The sequence below is a fragment of the Scyliorhinus torazame genome, chromosome 7, assembly GCF_047496885.1.
Source record: "Scyliorhinus torazame isolate Kashiwa2021f chromosome 7, sScyTor2.1, whole genome shotgun sequence".
In the NCBI taxonomy this organism is placed as follows: Eukaryota; Metazoa; Chordata; class Chondrichthyes; order Carcharhiniformes; family Scyliorhinidae; genus Scyliorhinus; species Scyliorhinus torazame.
The window spans coordinates 90,446,508-90,461,296 of record NC_092713.1 but is presented as its reverse complement, the minus strand read 5'-3'; the positions used below and the strand labels follow the sequence as shown (position 1 = coordinate 90,461,296).

Sequence of the window (14,789 nt, the reverse complement as noted above, 5' to 3'; positions counted from 1 at the left end):
CATCTCCACACCCACCATTCGCAGATGCATACTTTGCAGTAGGAATCACAGGAGAACAATCATGAGGCATAGCTTCTTACCCTGCCTAAATTAAGAATGTGGAAACCAGCTGTAATGTCTCTAATATAGCTCTAATTGAGTAAAACTAATGGAACACAGCTGAGGGATCAAAACAAATACCATATATTCAGTTCTACAGTGGACGAGGTTGATTACAGCCCAGTTACCTTTATTGTAGCATCAATAATTCTCTATTGTTAATTCAAAACTTAATCCAAAATCATTGGAGCAGAATACTTTGAAAATCAGTGCTACTGTATTTGTCAGTGTTTTATTCTATCACCATAAAATCCATTTGGCTAGGAAACAAATAAGTCACTGTACTATTTTACTCACCATCTTGTTACATATGTAGCTTTTTTCCGCTCTATTTTTAATGCACAGGACACATTTTCTGTAAACACTTCACATATTAAACTGGGTGGGTTATAACTGGAGAATCTCACAAGAGAAGGAGATTTAATAGCACTGATGACATTTCATTAAGAATGTAAAATCTGCCCTATTGTTGTACACATTATCTTCCACATCACAAATCACTACAGGCAGCCTAGGCAGGCAGCAGAACGCAAGACATTGTCAGGTCACCTCCCAAAAATATTAAGAAAAACATTATTTTCTCAAAAAGAAATCTCCAATCGGTCAAGATATGATAACAGCTTTAGATTTCAGAGATGCTAAGTGATTTCGCTTGGATGTTAGTGAAGCATTACACTTGATTTGTGAAATATTCACATCAGAATTATTACTTGAGAATGATATACATACAATAGTAGAATTGTTATTGCTGTGCCTCCAAACTTGGGTTGTGTGTGGAAAGAGCATTTTGAGCTATATGATGTTAAAGTGAAATATTAATGATTACAGATGTATAACTTAAGTCTTTTGTGGTGATTAAAGGGAATCATCAGTCAGTATTGGTTCATCAGTAAAATATATTGACCTAAAGATTTTTTTCCCCTTCTATTATGTTAGCAGACAAACACTAGTTAATCACTTTGCTGCATTTTCTTTGTGGTTGGTATTATATTTTTAAACCATAAAGGTGTTATTTAAACCATAGACGTATTATTTAGTTTTGCAAAGACAATTGTACTGTTGTGTATATTTCATAGTTTACATGAGTCTGTTACGAATGTTTCTCACTTTCAGCTTTTGAAGTCCGAGGGTAACACTGACTAGCTCTTTAAAGTTTAAAGTTGATACCATATCTGGGATGACTGAAAGATTTTTCCCAGAAAAAAATGTGTATTTGATTTGCTGTACACCTTTGTCATAGGGCAGTTATAAACTATTTAACCATTTGCACCATTACAGTTAGTCAACTAAATTCATCATGTAGAACCATAACACATACACAGATATAAAGGGTTACAATCTTCACAAGAAAATGTTTGTAAACTAAAACAAATTTGCCAAACACATGCCTTTATATAAACTGCATAAGAAATGTATCACTGTTTGCACTTGAGGTCATCATGATTGAAAATGATGCACAGCTTTTTGGTTTCACTCCCTCCTCCACAAGTAACAAAAGGTTTTCCAAACGTTCCTTCATTAAGTTAATACACTAAAGAGGCGGCCTGATCACTGGATTGGGGAAGAGTATCAGCATATCATTTTCTTCATGATGGCATTACAAACAAATGATACTATTTGTAGTGAACCGCAACATCGTGTCACAATAATTGCCAAGCAAATCTAAATAAAAGAATTTAAACATTTGAATAAAGACAGTTCCACTTTAATAAATCAAGATTGTAATTGCAGAAGTTTCATAAAGGTATTCCTTACTGAACATCACTTTGCTTTCTAGCTCTTTGTAAACCCTAGATTTTACAAATCTTGTACAATTGTATAATTACCAGTTGTTTTTGTTCTTTGATAACAATTAATTTTTTTCCCTCCTTATTCCAGGTTTATTGTAGGCAAAAAATTTATTGGAGTAATTAACATCTTAATATGTTGCGTGCACCTGTGCAGAAGATGCTAACTGAACATAGATCCTACCAAGAACACCATTGCTATTGAAGTTGTACTATGCATATGTAAAGGCTACAAGGTTTGGCACTGATTGTTTCTTGAAGCATTGAAAGCTAGACTTGACTTTGTTTTGTTGCAACTAGATGCACAGCCATCTGGTCAAATAAGTGAATGGTAGAGTTCTTGTAACATGGAAATTGGAGGTTTCCATTCTTACTCTCGCCTGGTCGCAGGATGAGCTAGAATTTAAAAATAACCACACTAATTTCTTCTTGTCTTTCATATATAAACAAGTGTGGTTATTATGTGCTGCAGCTTCATACAAGTCACAGCCTATAGGTGGAGATGCCATGAAAGAGACAGTGGGTGGTGAAGCCACAAAAGCAGCCAGCCAGGATGAGCCCATTTGCATACTAAACAGGGAAGATAAACAGGCCAACCATCAAATACAGAACAGACTGAAAAAAAAATCATGCCTTTATGTTATTTTATTCTACAATGAAATAAACAGTTAATGGTTGTCATCAGCTGAAAAAGAAACCTTCTGGTTGGATTTTCCATCAGAATAGAATGGTTCTTCTGGACGTTCCCCCCCAAAATGTTAATCTGCCTTCCCCCTCTTTCAAATGCTGTTTATTTCCAAAAATGATTGTGTTATAGTTCCAGCATTTTCAGTTTTTTCCCCTCTATTTATCCTAATATTACAATGGGAGAGTGCAGGACAGAAATCCTGTGGAACAAAATAATGGTAGAAAAATGAATTAAATGAGATCCCCTGATCTGAAATGTCACTTCAGGTGTACGTGTGGGAGTGGAGTGAAAGTGAAAAATAAAAGCATGACAGATGACTGACCTATTCTTTCTAATTTTCTCCAGTTAAATTATTCCACATCTGCATGGGATTTTAGAAGAAGTCTGGAGTGTGTTAAAGGGTATTTCTCTGGCATTCATTCTAATATTTTGACAAATGATTATTTGAAGTGAATGCTTCTCTTGTCAGTCTGTTCAATTATACAAATGGGCTTTCGTGATTTAGGCTTTTTTTTAAACATTTCTGTTTATACGTCAGAGCTAAACACAAGAGGTCCATTTTCGCTGAATGCTCTATGTCCCCACGGTACAATGATGAAGTTTAAATCATATTATAGGTGATGAAATCTCATGCAAGTGCCATATCTTTCTTGCATGTATTAAGCACCGTGCGGAGGGTTAACCTAGTTTGTGAAGCGTTGCAGCTTATATGCAAGATATTACAATATATGTTCTTGAAAAGTAACTTCCACAGCCTACAAAGCATGATAGAGGACAATGAGTTCAATGGTAGAACTTGATGATAACCTGAAAAGAATATAATTTAGACATTTACAGAATCATTAATCCTAGGAAAGGTTCACATCCCTGTGTTTGTACTGCTGGTTGATTCTCACACTTTTCCGTCAATGAACTGTACCAGATTGTATCCAGTTCCCAGCACTTGGAAGAGATTCTTCAACTTCTTTGTGGTTCTTTTTATTCACTGCGGCTTGTACATTCTCCCCTCTGCTAGTATGTGCTGACCAGACAGGATAATGCCATCACCAGGCACCACCAGGATAAAATAACTTCAGCACTGCCGGTGATCCAATAATGCTCTGTGCTTGGCACTGTGAAAATAAGAGAAATCATAAATCACTGCATAATTTAAAAAAAAAAACACTTTTTGAAGCACATAAGGATATATGATAAGAAAAAGGAGCAGGAGCTGGCCATTCAGCCATTCGAGCCTGCTCTGCCCTTCAATAAGATCACAGCTAATCTGATTGTGACGCAACTCCACTTTCCTGCCTCCACCCACCCACCCCACCATAACCTTTGAATCCCTTGTCAATCAAAAATCTGTCTAACTCAGCGTTGAATATGTTCAATGACTCAGCCTACACTTCGCCATCAAGCAAATTCTAACAACTCAGAAAATAAATTCTTCCTCATCTGTCTTAAACGGAAGACCCCTTATTTTGAAACTGTGGCCCCAGTTCTAGAGCTCCCATGGGGACAAACATCCCCTCAGCATCTAGCCTGTCAAGTTCCCTCAGAATTGTATATGTTTCAATCTGTCATTCTTCTAAATTCCAAAGAGCATAGGCATTTCCTCATAAAACAAACTCTTCATCACAGGAATCAGCTGAATGAACCTTCGCTGAACTATTGTATCCTTCAATTGTATGTATATCTTTGTGAGCAAAACAGGTGTGGTCACACCAAGGATCTGTACAGTTTTAGCAAGACCTCCCTACTTTTATACTTTACCCTTGTTATGGGCCAGTGTTTAGAAAACTCCAAAGTATATCATGGAGTTCACCTGACATACAGGTGACCGCAGAGCGGAGAATCGGCGCCATTGGCGCCGGTGTGGTTGGCGCGGTGCCGGTCGCGGGCCACTCTACGTGGCAGGCCCGCCGATTCTCTGGCACGGATGGGCCGAGTGGCCGCAGTTAAAACGCTGAGACCCGCCGGTGCCATCCACACCTGCTCGCAGCCGTCGGGAACTCTGCGTGCAAGGATCGGGTGGCAGCCTGTGGGGAGGGGCTCCGAACCCGGGAGTGGCCTCCGATGTGGCCTGGCTCGCGATTGGGGCCCACCGATCAGCGGGCCGGCCTCTGTGTCTGGGAGCCTCCTTTCCTATGTGGTGGCCCCTGTAGCCCTGCGCCATGTTGCGTTGGGGCCGGCGCGTTGAAAGAGGCCACCGCGCATGCGCGCGTTGGCACCGATGCCACTGCGCGCGTTGGCACCGGCGCCACTGCACATGTGTGCGTTGGCGCCGGCACCACTGTGCATGAGCGGATCCTGCGGCGCAAATTTCATAAATACCCCACACAGCTACAGTAATCTATGTATAACCCTTAATGAATTTCCCCTTTAACTGTTCCAATTTAATAACAAGATCCCATAAACCAGTACCCCCTTTTCAAAGGTGTGGCCCAGCACACAGCACTTAAGACCTGGTATGGATACTCTTGTTTCCTTTCCAAAACAGCAGGTTTGAATTCCTTTCAGAAAGCAATTATTTATTTTAAGTTGTCAAGTAATCTGGAAACAGCTTTAAAAATGCAGATAGAGAAAAACCTTCTTTCAACCTGTGTAGAACAAAACCAGTTCAAACTCAAAGTGAAAGTAAAAGCAACTCAAAAACAAAAGTAAAAACCCAGAGCCACAGCACAGCTCCACCCACACAATGACATCACTGAAGCCATGTGATAAGACAAACACATTTCTTAAAGGGACACACCCATGACACCCTTTACAATGAAGTATTACATTTTCCTTCCTGATAATTTGTTCTACCTGCACTCTGACATTTTGGATTAATGGACAAGGACATTCAGGTTCTTCTAGACCACAGCAGTCTGTAGTCTCTCTCCAATTAAATAATATCCTGTTTTTCTATTCTTTTCGGCAAAGTGGACAACCATACATTATGTTCCATTTGTCAAATGTTTTCTCCATCACTGAACCTGTCAATATGCTTTGCAGAAAGATTGTATTCTCCTCACAACTTGCGTTCCGCCCTATCTTTATATCATCGGCAAATGTAGCTGTAACGCATTTGGTGTCTGCATCCAAATCATTAATATAGATGTAAATATTTGCGGCCCCAATTGTGATCCCTGTGGCTTTCCACTCATTACGGTTTGTCACCTGAGAGGGGACTATTTATCCCAACTTTCTGTTACTTGATAGTTAGCCAATCCTCTATCCTTGCTAATATATCACTCCCAACACTATAAGCCCGTATGTTGTGTAAAAATACACTACATCTATCAGTTCCCCTTTATCCACCATGCATGTTATATCCCAAAACATGTCAAACATGATTTACCATTAACAAAACCATGATCTGCTTGATGGTATTATTATTATTTTCTAAATGTCCATCTAGATCTCTTTAATAATAGATCTATCTTTGTTCAATGGCAGGTGTTCTGCTAACAGGCCTACAGTTTCTAACTCCCTCCTTTCTTGAACAGAGGTGCTACATTTGTGATTTTACAATCCACTGGAACTTTCCAGAATTTAGGAAATTTTGAAAGATCACAACCAATGCATCGACTGGGCGGAATCTTACCATTTTTTTAAAAAGCCATTGATTCTGGTGAGAAAACTGGGGAGGATCCCGTCAGCGATGGCAGTGAGAAAGCTCACTGCCTATTCAGCCTCTTTAACAATTTAATTTTTTCTCTACGCAATTCATGCTGCGCTCATGGACGCTTGTCTCCGATACACATGCCCCAGCAAAACATAATCTCTGTAATCAGTTGGGATCTCCTTTTAAATGCCCCCCCAGCACTTGTTCCAAGACAAATCGGGAGTGGGGAGGGGAGGAGGAATGGCTGCCAGAATGCACCACATTTTACAGAGGGAGCCCTCAGCAAACTTCTCGCTGGAGACGGGCGAAGGCAAGAAGCTCACTGCCTATGATCGGGCAGACGTCCATCCAGCAAAGTGACCCATCCCACCTGGGAGGCTGTGGCCATGATTGTCAGTGCCAGCTCACTCCAAAAGAGGATGGGGCTGCAGTATCATAAGAAGGTGAATGTCCATCTTCGTGCAACCAGGGTAAATCTACCTCCTCATGTCTCCTTCAGCACCCCTTTTTAATAAGATTTAATAATCTTTATTATCACAGGTAGGCTTAAATTAACACCGCAATAAAGTTACTGTGAAAAGCCCCAGTCACCACATTCCGGCACCTGTTCTGGTACCCAGAGGGAGAATTCAGAATATCCAAACTACTTAACAGCATGTCTTTCGGGACTTGTGGGAGGAAACCGGAGCTCCCGTGGGAAACCCACGCAGACACAGGGAGTACGTGCAGACTCTACACATACAGTGACCAAGCCGGGAATCGAACCTGGGACCCTAGCACTGTGAAGCAACAATGCTAACCACTGTGCTACCGTTCCGCCAGAGAGGGCTAGGTCCGCCAGAACGACCCTGCTATTGAACGGGACTCTGTTATTTTTTTCGGGCCTTGGTAGGGAAGGCCCCACCGAGGCCGCGCTTACCTTCATTTCCTGAACTGGGGTGCTCTGCTCGCCATTTTTAAATGGTGTCTTTATCTTTCGATCCCCAATGCGACCCCCCCAACTTACCAGTTGGTAGGTCTTTGAACCCCCGCACCCCAACTCATAAGGGTATCGCACCCTGGGCCCGAGACATTAGGAAAAATGCCACCTTGACACTGCCAGCAAGACACTCTGCCGGTGCCCCTGACTGGGTCACCTTGTCACTTTGGCAGTGCTAGACTGGCACCCAGGTGGCACTGCCAGCATGCCAGGCTGGCAGTGACAAAGTACCCAGGTGGCATCAGCAGTTCCAGGATGCCACCCTGCCCAGAGAACGACTACCAGAGGGCCTCCTAACGTCTAAGAGACCCTCCCCCCACCAAAGTGCCGTTCCACCTGATCCGTATTTGTGGTGACCAGTGCTAAATAGTGCCCGGCTAGAGTCTCCTCGGTGAGGGGATTTGATCCCAGGTGCTGGTTTGGTCTGGTGGAGACATACCTACATGTGCCTAACTGCACACAAAATATGCAAATTTATGTTCCGCCCATTGTGGGACAGATCTAGGTTGCGGCATCTCACAAGATCCCATTAGATCTTGCGAGGAGATGTGGCGCGCCTGGTAAATCTCGCGAGGAGTCTCTCGTGAGATTTATTGCCCGCTTCGTGTTTTGTGTCGTGCGTGACACGGTCGTTAGACAGTGCCCATTATCTCTGCAGCCACTTCTTTTAACACCCTAGGATGTAGGCTTCAAGTCCAGTGGACCTGTCAATTTTAACTCCCAATTGCATTCCCCTTATTTTTTCTCTAAACATAGCAAATTCTTCCCTTCCTTTTGCCTCTTGATTTTCTACTATTCTAGGAATGCTTTTTATGTCTTCTATTGTGAACATGGACACAAAATACTTGTTCTGAGCCTTTGCCATTTTCTTGTGTCCCATTATTAATTCCCCAATCTCAACCTCCTGAGGGATCAATGCTCATTTTAGCTGCTCTTTTCCTTTTTCTATACTTGTAGAAACCTTTATTGATTGTTTATATATTTCTTAATAGTTTTCTCTCAAACTCCTTCTTAATTTTTTGGGGTTTGTAAAACATCCCAATTTCTCTGGCCAGCTATTAATCCTCACAGTATTATATCTCTTTTTTTTCAATTTGATACCAGCCTTTAATTTAGTTATCCATGGGTGTGCATTCTTCAGGTAGGATCTATTTTCCTCCGTAGAATATTTCTTTATTGAGAGTTATGAATTATATCATTAAATGTCTACCACTGCTTCCCGACCATCTTCCCTTCTCACCTATTTACCCAGTCCATGGGGAAAATGCCAACTCTGTCTTCATACCCTTGTAACACATTTATCCAAGTTTAAGACATGGGTTCTGGATCAAAATTCTGATTCTCAAACTGATTGTGATCACTGTTGCCAGAGGGTGCTGTACCATGAGGTCTTTCATTAATCCTCACCAGGTCCAAAACTGCCTGGTCCCTGGTAGGTTCCAGAACACATTTTTCTAAGGAACTGTCCCAAATACACTCACTGAACTCATCCTCAATTTTAGTTGTCCAATCAATGAGAAAATTAGAGTCACCCACGATTATTGCAGTTCCTTTCTTGAAAGCCCCTATTATTTATTGATGTATACACCATTCTACTTGGTGGTGAATGTCGGAAGGCTTATAAACTACTCCCACCCATGAGGTCCTTCCTTTTCTATTTCTTATCTCCACCCAAACTGATTCTACATCTTGATCTTCTGAACCAAGCTGACTACTCAGCACTGTAGTGACCTCATCCTTCATTAACAGAGCAACCCGACCTCCTTTCCCTTCCCTCCTCTCCTTCTGAAAAGTCAAATGCCCTTGAATATTCAGTTTCCAGCCATGGTCATCTTGCAACCACATATCTGTAATGACTATCATTTCTGATCTTATTTGCTGGTGCACTTTTTGGATGGGAGTCTCCGGGGTTACCCGCCCGCCAGTGGATAGAATCCTGAAGGCCAGTAAATCGGGTGTCGGGCAAAAAACGGGTTTCACGTCGGTCGTAAAACCCGTTGTGAGTCTCCTAGCTGGCACCGCTGGCTCTGACCGGCTTCCTGATGCCCGGATAAGGTTCCTGCCCAGACGACGTGGGAACATGCAAATTGTTCATTCAAGCTGTTTGAATGTAACTTACAGCAGGACACCCGATTCTCCGGCCTCCTGGGATGCTCCAACCCCTGCAGCCAGGAGACCCGCTGGCGTAAATTGGTGCAAGTCCTGAGAAAAGGGGACCTGGCGACTTGCAGTACGAGGGTGGCAAGGTGGTGAATACCCTCCCTATAAATGTCTCCAGGGGGCAGCATGGTGGCGCAGTGGGTTAGCCCTGTTGCCTCACGGCGCCGAGGTCCCAGGTTCGGTCCCAGCTTTGGGTCACTGTCCGTGTGGAGTTTGCACATTCTCCCCGTGTTTGCGTGGGTTTCAACCCCACAACCCAAAGATGTGCAGGGTAGGTGGATTGGCCATGCTAAATTGCCCCTTAATTAGAAAAGAAATTAATTGGATACACTAAATTTATTTTTTAAAAATTAAAAAAAATGTCTCCAGGGTGCCAAAGGAGTTCCTTCATGGGAGGTTGGGGTCAGGGGGGTTTGTGCTAGGCTGATGGGGCTCAGGTTGGGGGTCTGTCCTGAGATGGGGGACGTTTGGCTGCTCTTCCCATCTGCAGCCATCTGCCTCCGACGTGTCTCCCATTTTACTGGGGTGTGTGGTGGCGTCAGGTGACCTGCCTGCCCTTTAGTCTATCGAGGCTCTTAAGTGGATGACTAATGGTCACTTAAGTGCCTCATCCTCCCCTGCCACTGTTTACCCCAAGGAATGGGAAGGCCCACATCAATCAGGTAGCCTGGCAGCTTCAGCTGTGTAGACTAGTGTCAGGCCAGGGTCAGTGAGAGGTGGGGGTACTCCCTTTGGGATTCATGTACCTCTGTTGGGGCCGTACATAACTATCAGATGCACCTCTGCAAGCTAATACCCCCTTTAACTCTCCTTCACCCAGGCTCTCAAACTTGGCCCCTCAACCCCCTCACTCCTTTGCAGGAGCCTGCCAGTCAGGCTCCATCGATACTCCAGATTTATCTTCAGTCTGACCTCCATTAGCACCTCTTCTCCTGACTGTCGGCTGTAGGCCCTGATTGAATCTGAGCTGATAGGACTATTGAGCTGCCGGCCACCCAATTGGCTGGCAGCATCCTAAGGCATGGTTTCCTCCCCATCTGGTTGCTGAAGTCCATCCCTTAGACAATTAACACCCTGCCGAAGGTTTAGTGGTTATTGGACAGCCAGTATCAGCACTTTCCACTGCCTCTTTGGGTGACAGAGTTGGAGGACGCGCCATTCAAAAAATCCTGCTCTTTAGTTTAAAGTCCTCTCTACAATAAAATGATTTTAGACAAGACGGTGGATTTACAAAACTTAGGCCACCGATCGTGTCATACTGAGGGAATGAAGACTACAGATGGAATCACATTATACTCCAGAATATGGAGAATTTAATTTCTGAATCAGCAGCAACTCTTTGTTCAAAATAATAAATTTTGTGCTCACAAAGCTGAACATTAACTGAATAAAACATTAATATTTTGGTCTTGAGTAGTTCTCTAGAATCACACCAAAATATCCTCCGCTCAAGCCCAAGCCCAGAGAGAATATGTTGACAGGCTTTTCTTTTTTTTTCCCCTTTTTCCAATTAAGGGGCAATTTAGCGTGGCCAATTCACCTACCCTGCACATTTTTGGGTTGTGGGGGTGAGACCCACACAGTCATGGGAGAATGCACAAACTCCACACAGGCAGTGACCCAGGGCCAGGATCAAACCCAGGTCTTCAGTGTCGTGAGGCAGACTAATCACTGCTAACAACTGCACCACCCTGCCACCCTAACAAGCTTTTTTCAAACATAAACACTCACTTTCAACCACATCTGACATTCACACTAAGAAAAATTAAGACATTTTGAGGAAGAATCTCCAGAGTGAAAGCACTGCCATATTTTATTCCCCTTTAGCCCAGGTCATTATAATAATCTTTATCGTCACAAGTAGGCATACATTAATACTGCAGTTAATAATGAAGTTACTGTGAAAAGTCCTAGTTCACCATAGTCCGGAACCTGTTCGGGTACACAGAGGGAGAATTCAGAATGTCCAAATTACCCAACAGCACGTCTTTCGGGACTTGAGGGAGGAAACCAGAACACCCGGAGGAAACCCACGCAGACACAGGGAGAACGTGCAGACTTCATACAGACAGTGACCCAAGCTGGGAATCGAACCTGGGACCCTGGAGCTGTGAAGCAACAGTGCTACCTACTGTGCTACCCTGTTGCCCTACTCCAGCTATTCCACAACTGTCTTGGATCAACATACATGAACCAGAAGAGTGCAGTGACCAAAGCTGTGGCTCACGAACCACCAACATGCTTCATTCATTCACTAAGTCAATGGGTAGCAACCAACTTACATTTAGCAGAATTGTACTTTCCACAATATTTTAATAGCTTCACATGCACTGCCACATGAATAGCTTGACACGTTGCTCACATGAGATTGCACAGTTAATTGCAAAGCTTTAAAAGAAATGTTTTATCAAATTGGACAATATAAGACCATTTTTAAATGGAATTAATAAAAGGCTGCCGGCAACTGAGTAATGACTGCCTAAACTGATCTTTAATTCCAATCTTCTGAGTTCATAATTCAAAGTAAATGACAACGTTGATGCAGGTAAATTGCTCCTAATGGTGTAGAGTTCTAGACTAGAAAATGAAATTTATAATTAGAAAGGAAGGAGAAAGGTAGTTAGGTGCAAACGTCTCACCCTAAGAGCAACATGCTTGTCAAGTAAATTATTAGGGAAAGCCTTTGAGGTGGACAATGTGAATGAATGAACTAAAGAGGCCCTTTGATGTATTTTCAGAAAGGAAAGACAGGTAGATTGGGTTGATCTGTCATTAAGAAACAGATTGAACTCAATTACCTTTCTGTTGTTATAGAAATTCAGTGCTCATCAGCAGTTAACTATTTATTTAAAGTTAACATACCCATTTACCAAAAGGAATTTAAAGACAAACGCGATCAAGGCCAGGATTTATTTTGGACGTTTGGGGCCTTTTACACCTGTTGGAGAAACCATTGGGAGCCCTGCATTACTCCTTTGCGGGAGACCCGATGCTGCCTCATTTCCAATCAGGCAACTACCTGGGCATTGTTGGGCCTCCCATCCCATTAAGACCCCAATGGGGTGGAGGTTTCCTCTGAGAAGTGTCAGCCAATCATAGGGGTGGCAGTTTTCTAGTACCGGCAGTGCCACCTGGACCAGTGGTCACTGCTGCTACTGCAGTGAGGTCTACAATTAAGATTTCCCCAGACAGAGGTGAGAGCATGGGCAGGATGTGTGTCACAAGGAGGGTGCACTGGCAAGGCCGTGAGGAGGGATGGGAGTCAGAAGCACAAGCAGAAGTTGGCTTCCTGTGGGACCCGCCCTTCCTTAATCTAGGTCTCTCAATTGGAGTGCCTGTGAAGGAAAGATTCCACTCCCTCACCCCCTACATGAGGCCTCTGGTCTATATGGTTGAGTGGGCATTTATGGGCCTCAGTTGGCTTTCCGATGGGAACGAGAAATCTCCAGCTTGCATCCTCCCACCTGATCAAATGGCATCCCTGCCTCTGAACTCGCATCCAGGGTGGGGGCATTAAATTCTATCCCAAGATATTTGTGAAGGTCAGTTAAAGTATTTTTCCAAACATTAAGGGCGCGATTTAACAAATACGATACAGAGTCCCATGTCGAGCGCGTTTGGCCGGGTTATTCCTGGCACTCACAGCACCAAGAAAGACCATGCTATCGAATGGACTCTGTTTCATTTCTCGTCCTTAGCGTGGAATGCCATGCCGAGGCTGCACTTAGTCCCATTTCCTGCACTGAGAAACTAGATCTTGATCTCTAGGTCCCTCACCGTGGCCTCGGAATCCCACCCAAAGTCCCACCTAATAAGGGCAAGGCATCCGGGCCCGGTCCCCAGTGTGGGGAAAATGCCACCCAGGCACCTTAGCACTGGCAGACTGCCAAACTGCCAAGGTGTCCAGGAGGCACTGCCAGGGTGCCAGGTGGGCAGTGTCAGGGTGACCGGGTGACATTGGAGGTGCCAGGGTACCATCCAGGGCATCCTCGATCTCCTGGGAGACCCCACCTCACTAAGTGCCGGTACGCCTGGTCCCCTTCTGTGAAGACCAGTACTAATTGGCACTTTCTGCAGCACTTTAACATGCAGATTTGGCAGATCTGGATCCCACCCACAGATCGTGATGTATTGCGAGATCCTGTTAGATCTAACAAAACGTGGCGAGCCAGGTAAATCTTGTGAGAGGCGAGGTTTACCGACCACGTCGCACCCTGGGTCGGACGCGGCATGGCCATAAGATCGTGCCCTAAATCTGCTTCTACGATGTGACTCTCAAGGAATGAAATCAACAGTTTGTAATATTATACTGGCCTGATTCTGTTGGAAGCAAGGAAGGAGCAATGGAAGGTACATCACAAAATAATTTACTTCTAATTTGACTTTTTGAAAGTCTTAAAGATCACTTTTGTACACAGGTAAATGATATTAAAAAAATCTCCAAACAGTGGCACAAAATAGATAGTATTGTACCCAATGGTATAACTTATCTAAATGCATCAGAATGGCTTGTACTCCTATAAGATTGGGGTAACTGTCCCAGCAACACTTAAGCTACATCATACTGTGTTCAAATGTTAGTAAAGTTTAAATGCATAATTTGTCACTTTTGTCTGGTATTCATTTTTCAGTCCCTGGTATACCAAACTGTTTAAAGTATTAAGTACTTGTAGATTAAAAATAAATGCATTCATCCATTCTGTACCTAACTTCTTTGTTTAAGAACATGAAGCATTGAACAAGAAAACATCATTTAACTCATGAAGTACATGTACTTCATGAGTTAAATGCTGTTTTCTTGCAGGAGTGGCTTAATCTTTTATTTATTTAATGTCCTAAAAGCTTGATTTTGTCCTCCCCAAGGATAATCAAATGAAATCCTCAATATCCAACTATAGTTTGAAATATTTTAAAAACATCTTTACAGCCTTATTGATTTTATTTGGTCATGCAATTTCTATTTGTCCCATTACTTTCTTCTTCTGAAGCTGGTGACTTCTGCACAGGTGCAGCACCACAGGTGCTGCCATAGACACATCACTCAGGTAACGATTTGTCAGATGTAAACCCAATGTGAGTGAGTGCAGACTGATCATTTGACAGTATGAGGCATCATAGACAAGATTACCCAGTCCAAACCTAAAATAATGCACACGTACGTCTAGCAATCAGGAATGCCCATGGGCTAGGGAAGAGGAAAATAAGCCACAGAGACCACTCCAGCTAATACCTGTTAACTCAGCATTGGAAAAAGATCTGGGTATACTGCTTAATAGCACACCTATGATCTAATTACCTTCTGAACAACCAGACACTGGCTTTCAGTCACTCGGTTTCAAAAACTGTTGCAAAATAATTCAGTTTGTTTTTGTGCGAGGTAGCAAATAATTGGTTTTGTATAATTAATGAAGTTATCCAGTGAAGTAGATATTTTCAAATCCGAAAGCAATAAAATCACAGTTCGATACCGCCTTAGTATTTAAT

At 43.1% G+C, this 14,789-nt stretch overlaps 1 protein-coding gene across 2 annotated transcripts in view; it reads right to left on the bottom strand.

Annotated features, from left to right (window-relative positions):
• Positions 1 to 208: 208 nt before the first annotated feature.
• Positions 209 to 14,789, bottom strand: part of negr1 (neuronal growth regulator 1) — a 1,009,857-nt gene continuing 995,276 nt past the window's right edge. For both annotated transcript variants that reach the window (XM_072511034.1, XM_072511035.1), the window contains one exon: positions 209 to 3,686. In XM_072511034.1, coding sequence (XP_072367135.1) covers positions 3,586 to 3,686 — 101 coding nt within the window. In that variant the 3' untranslated portion in view covers positions 209 to 3,585. The remainder of the gene's footprint in view (positions 3,687 to 14,789) is intronic.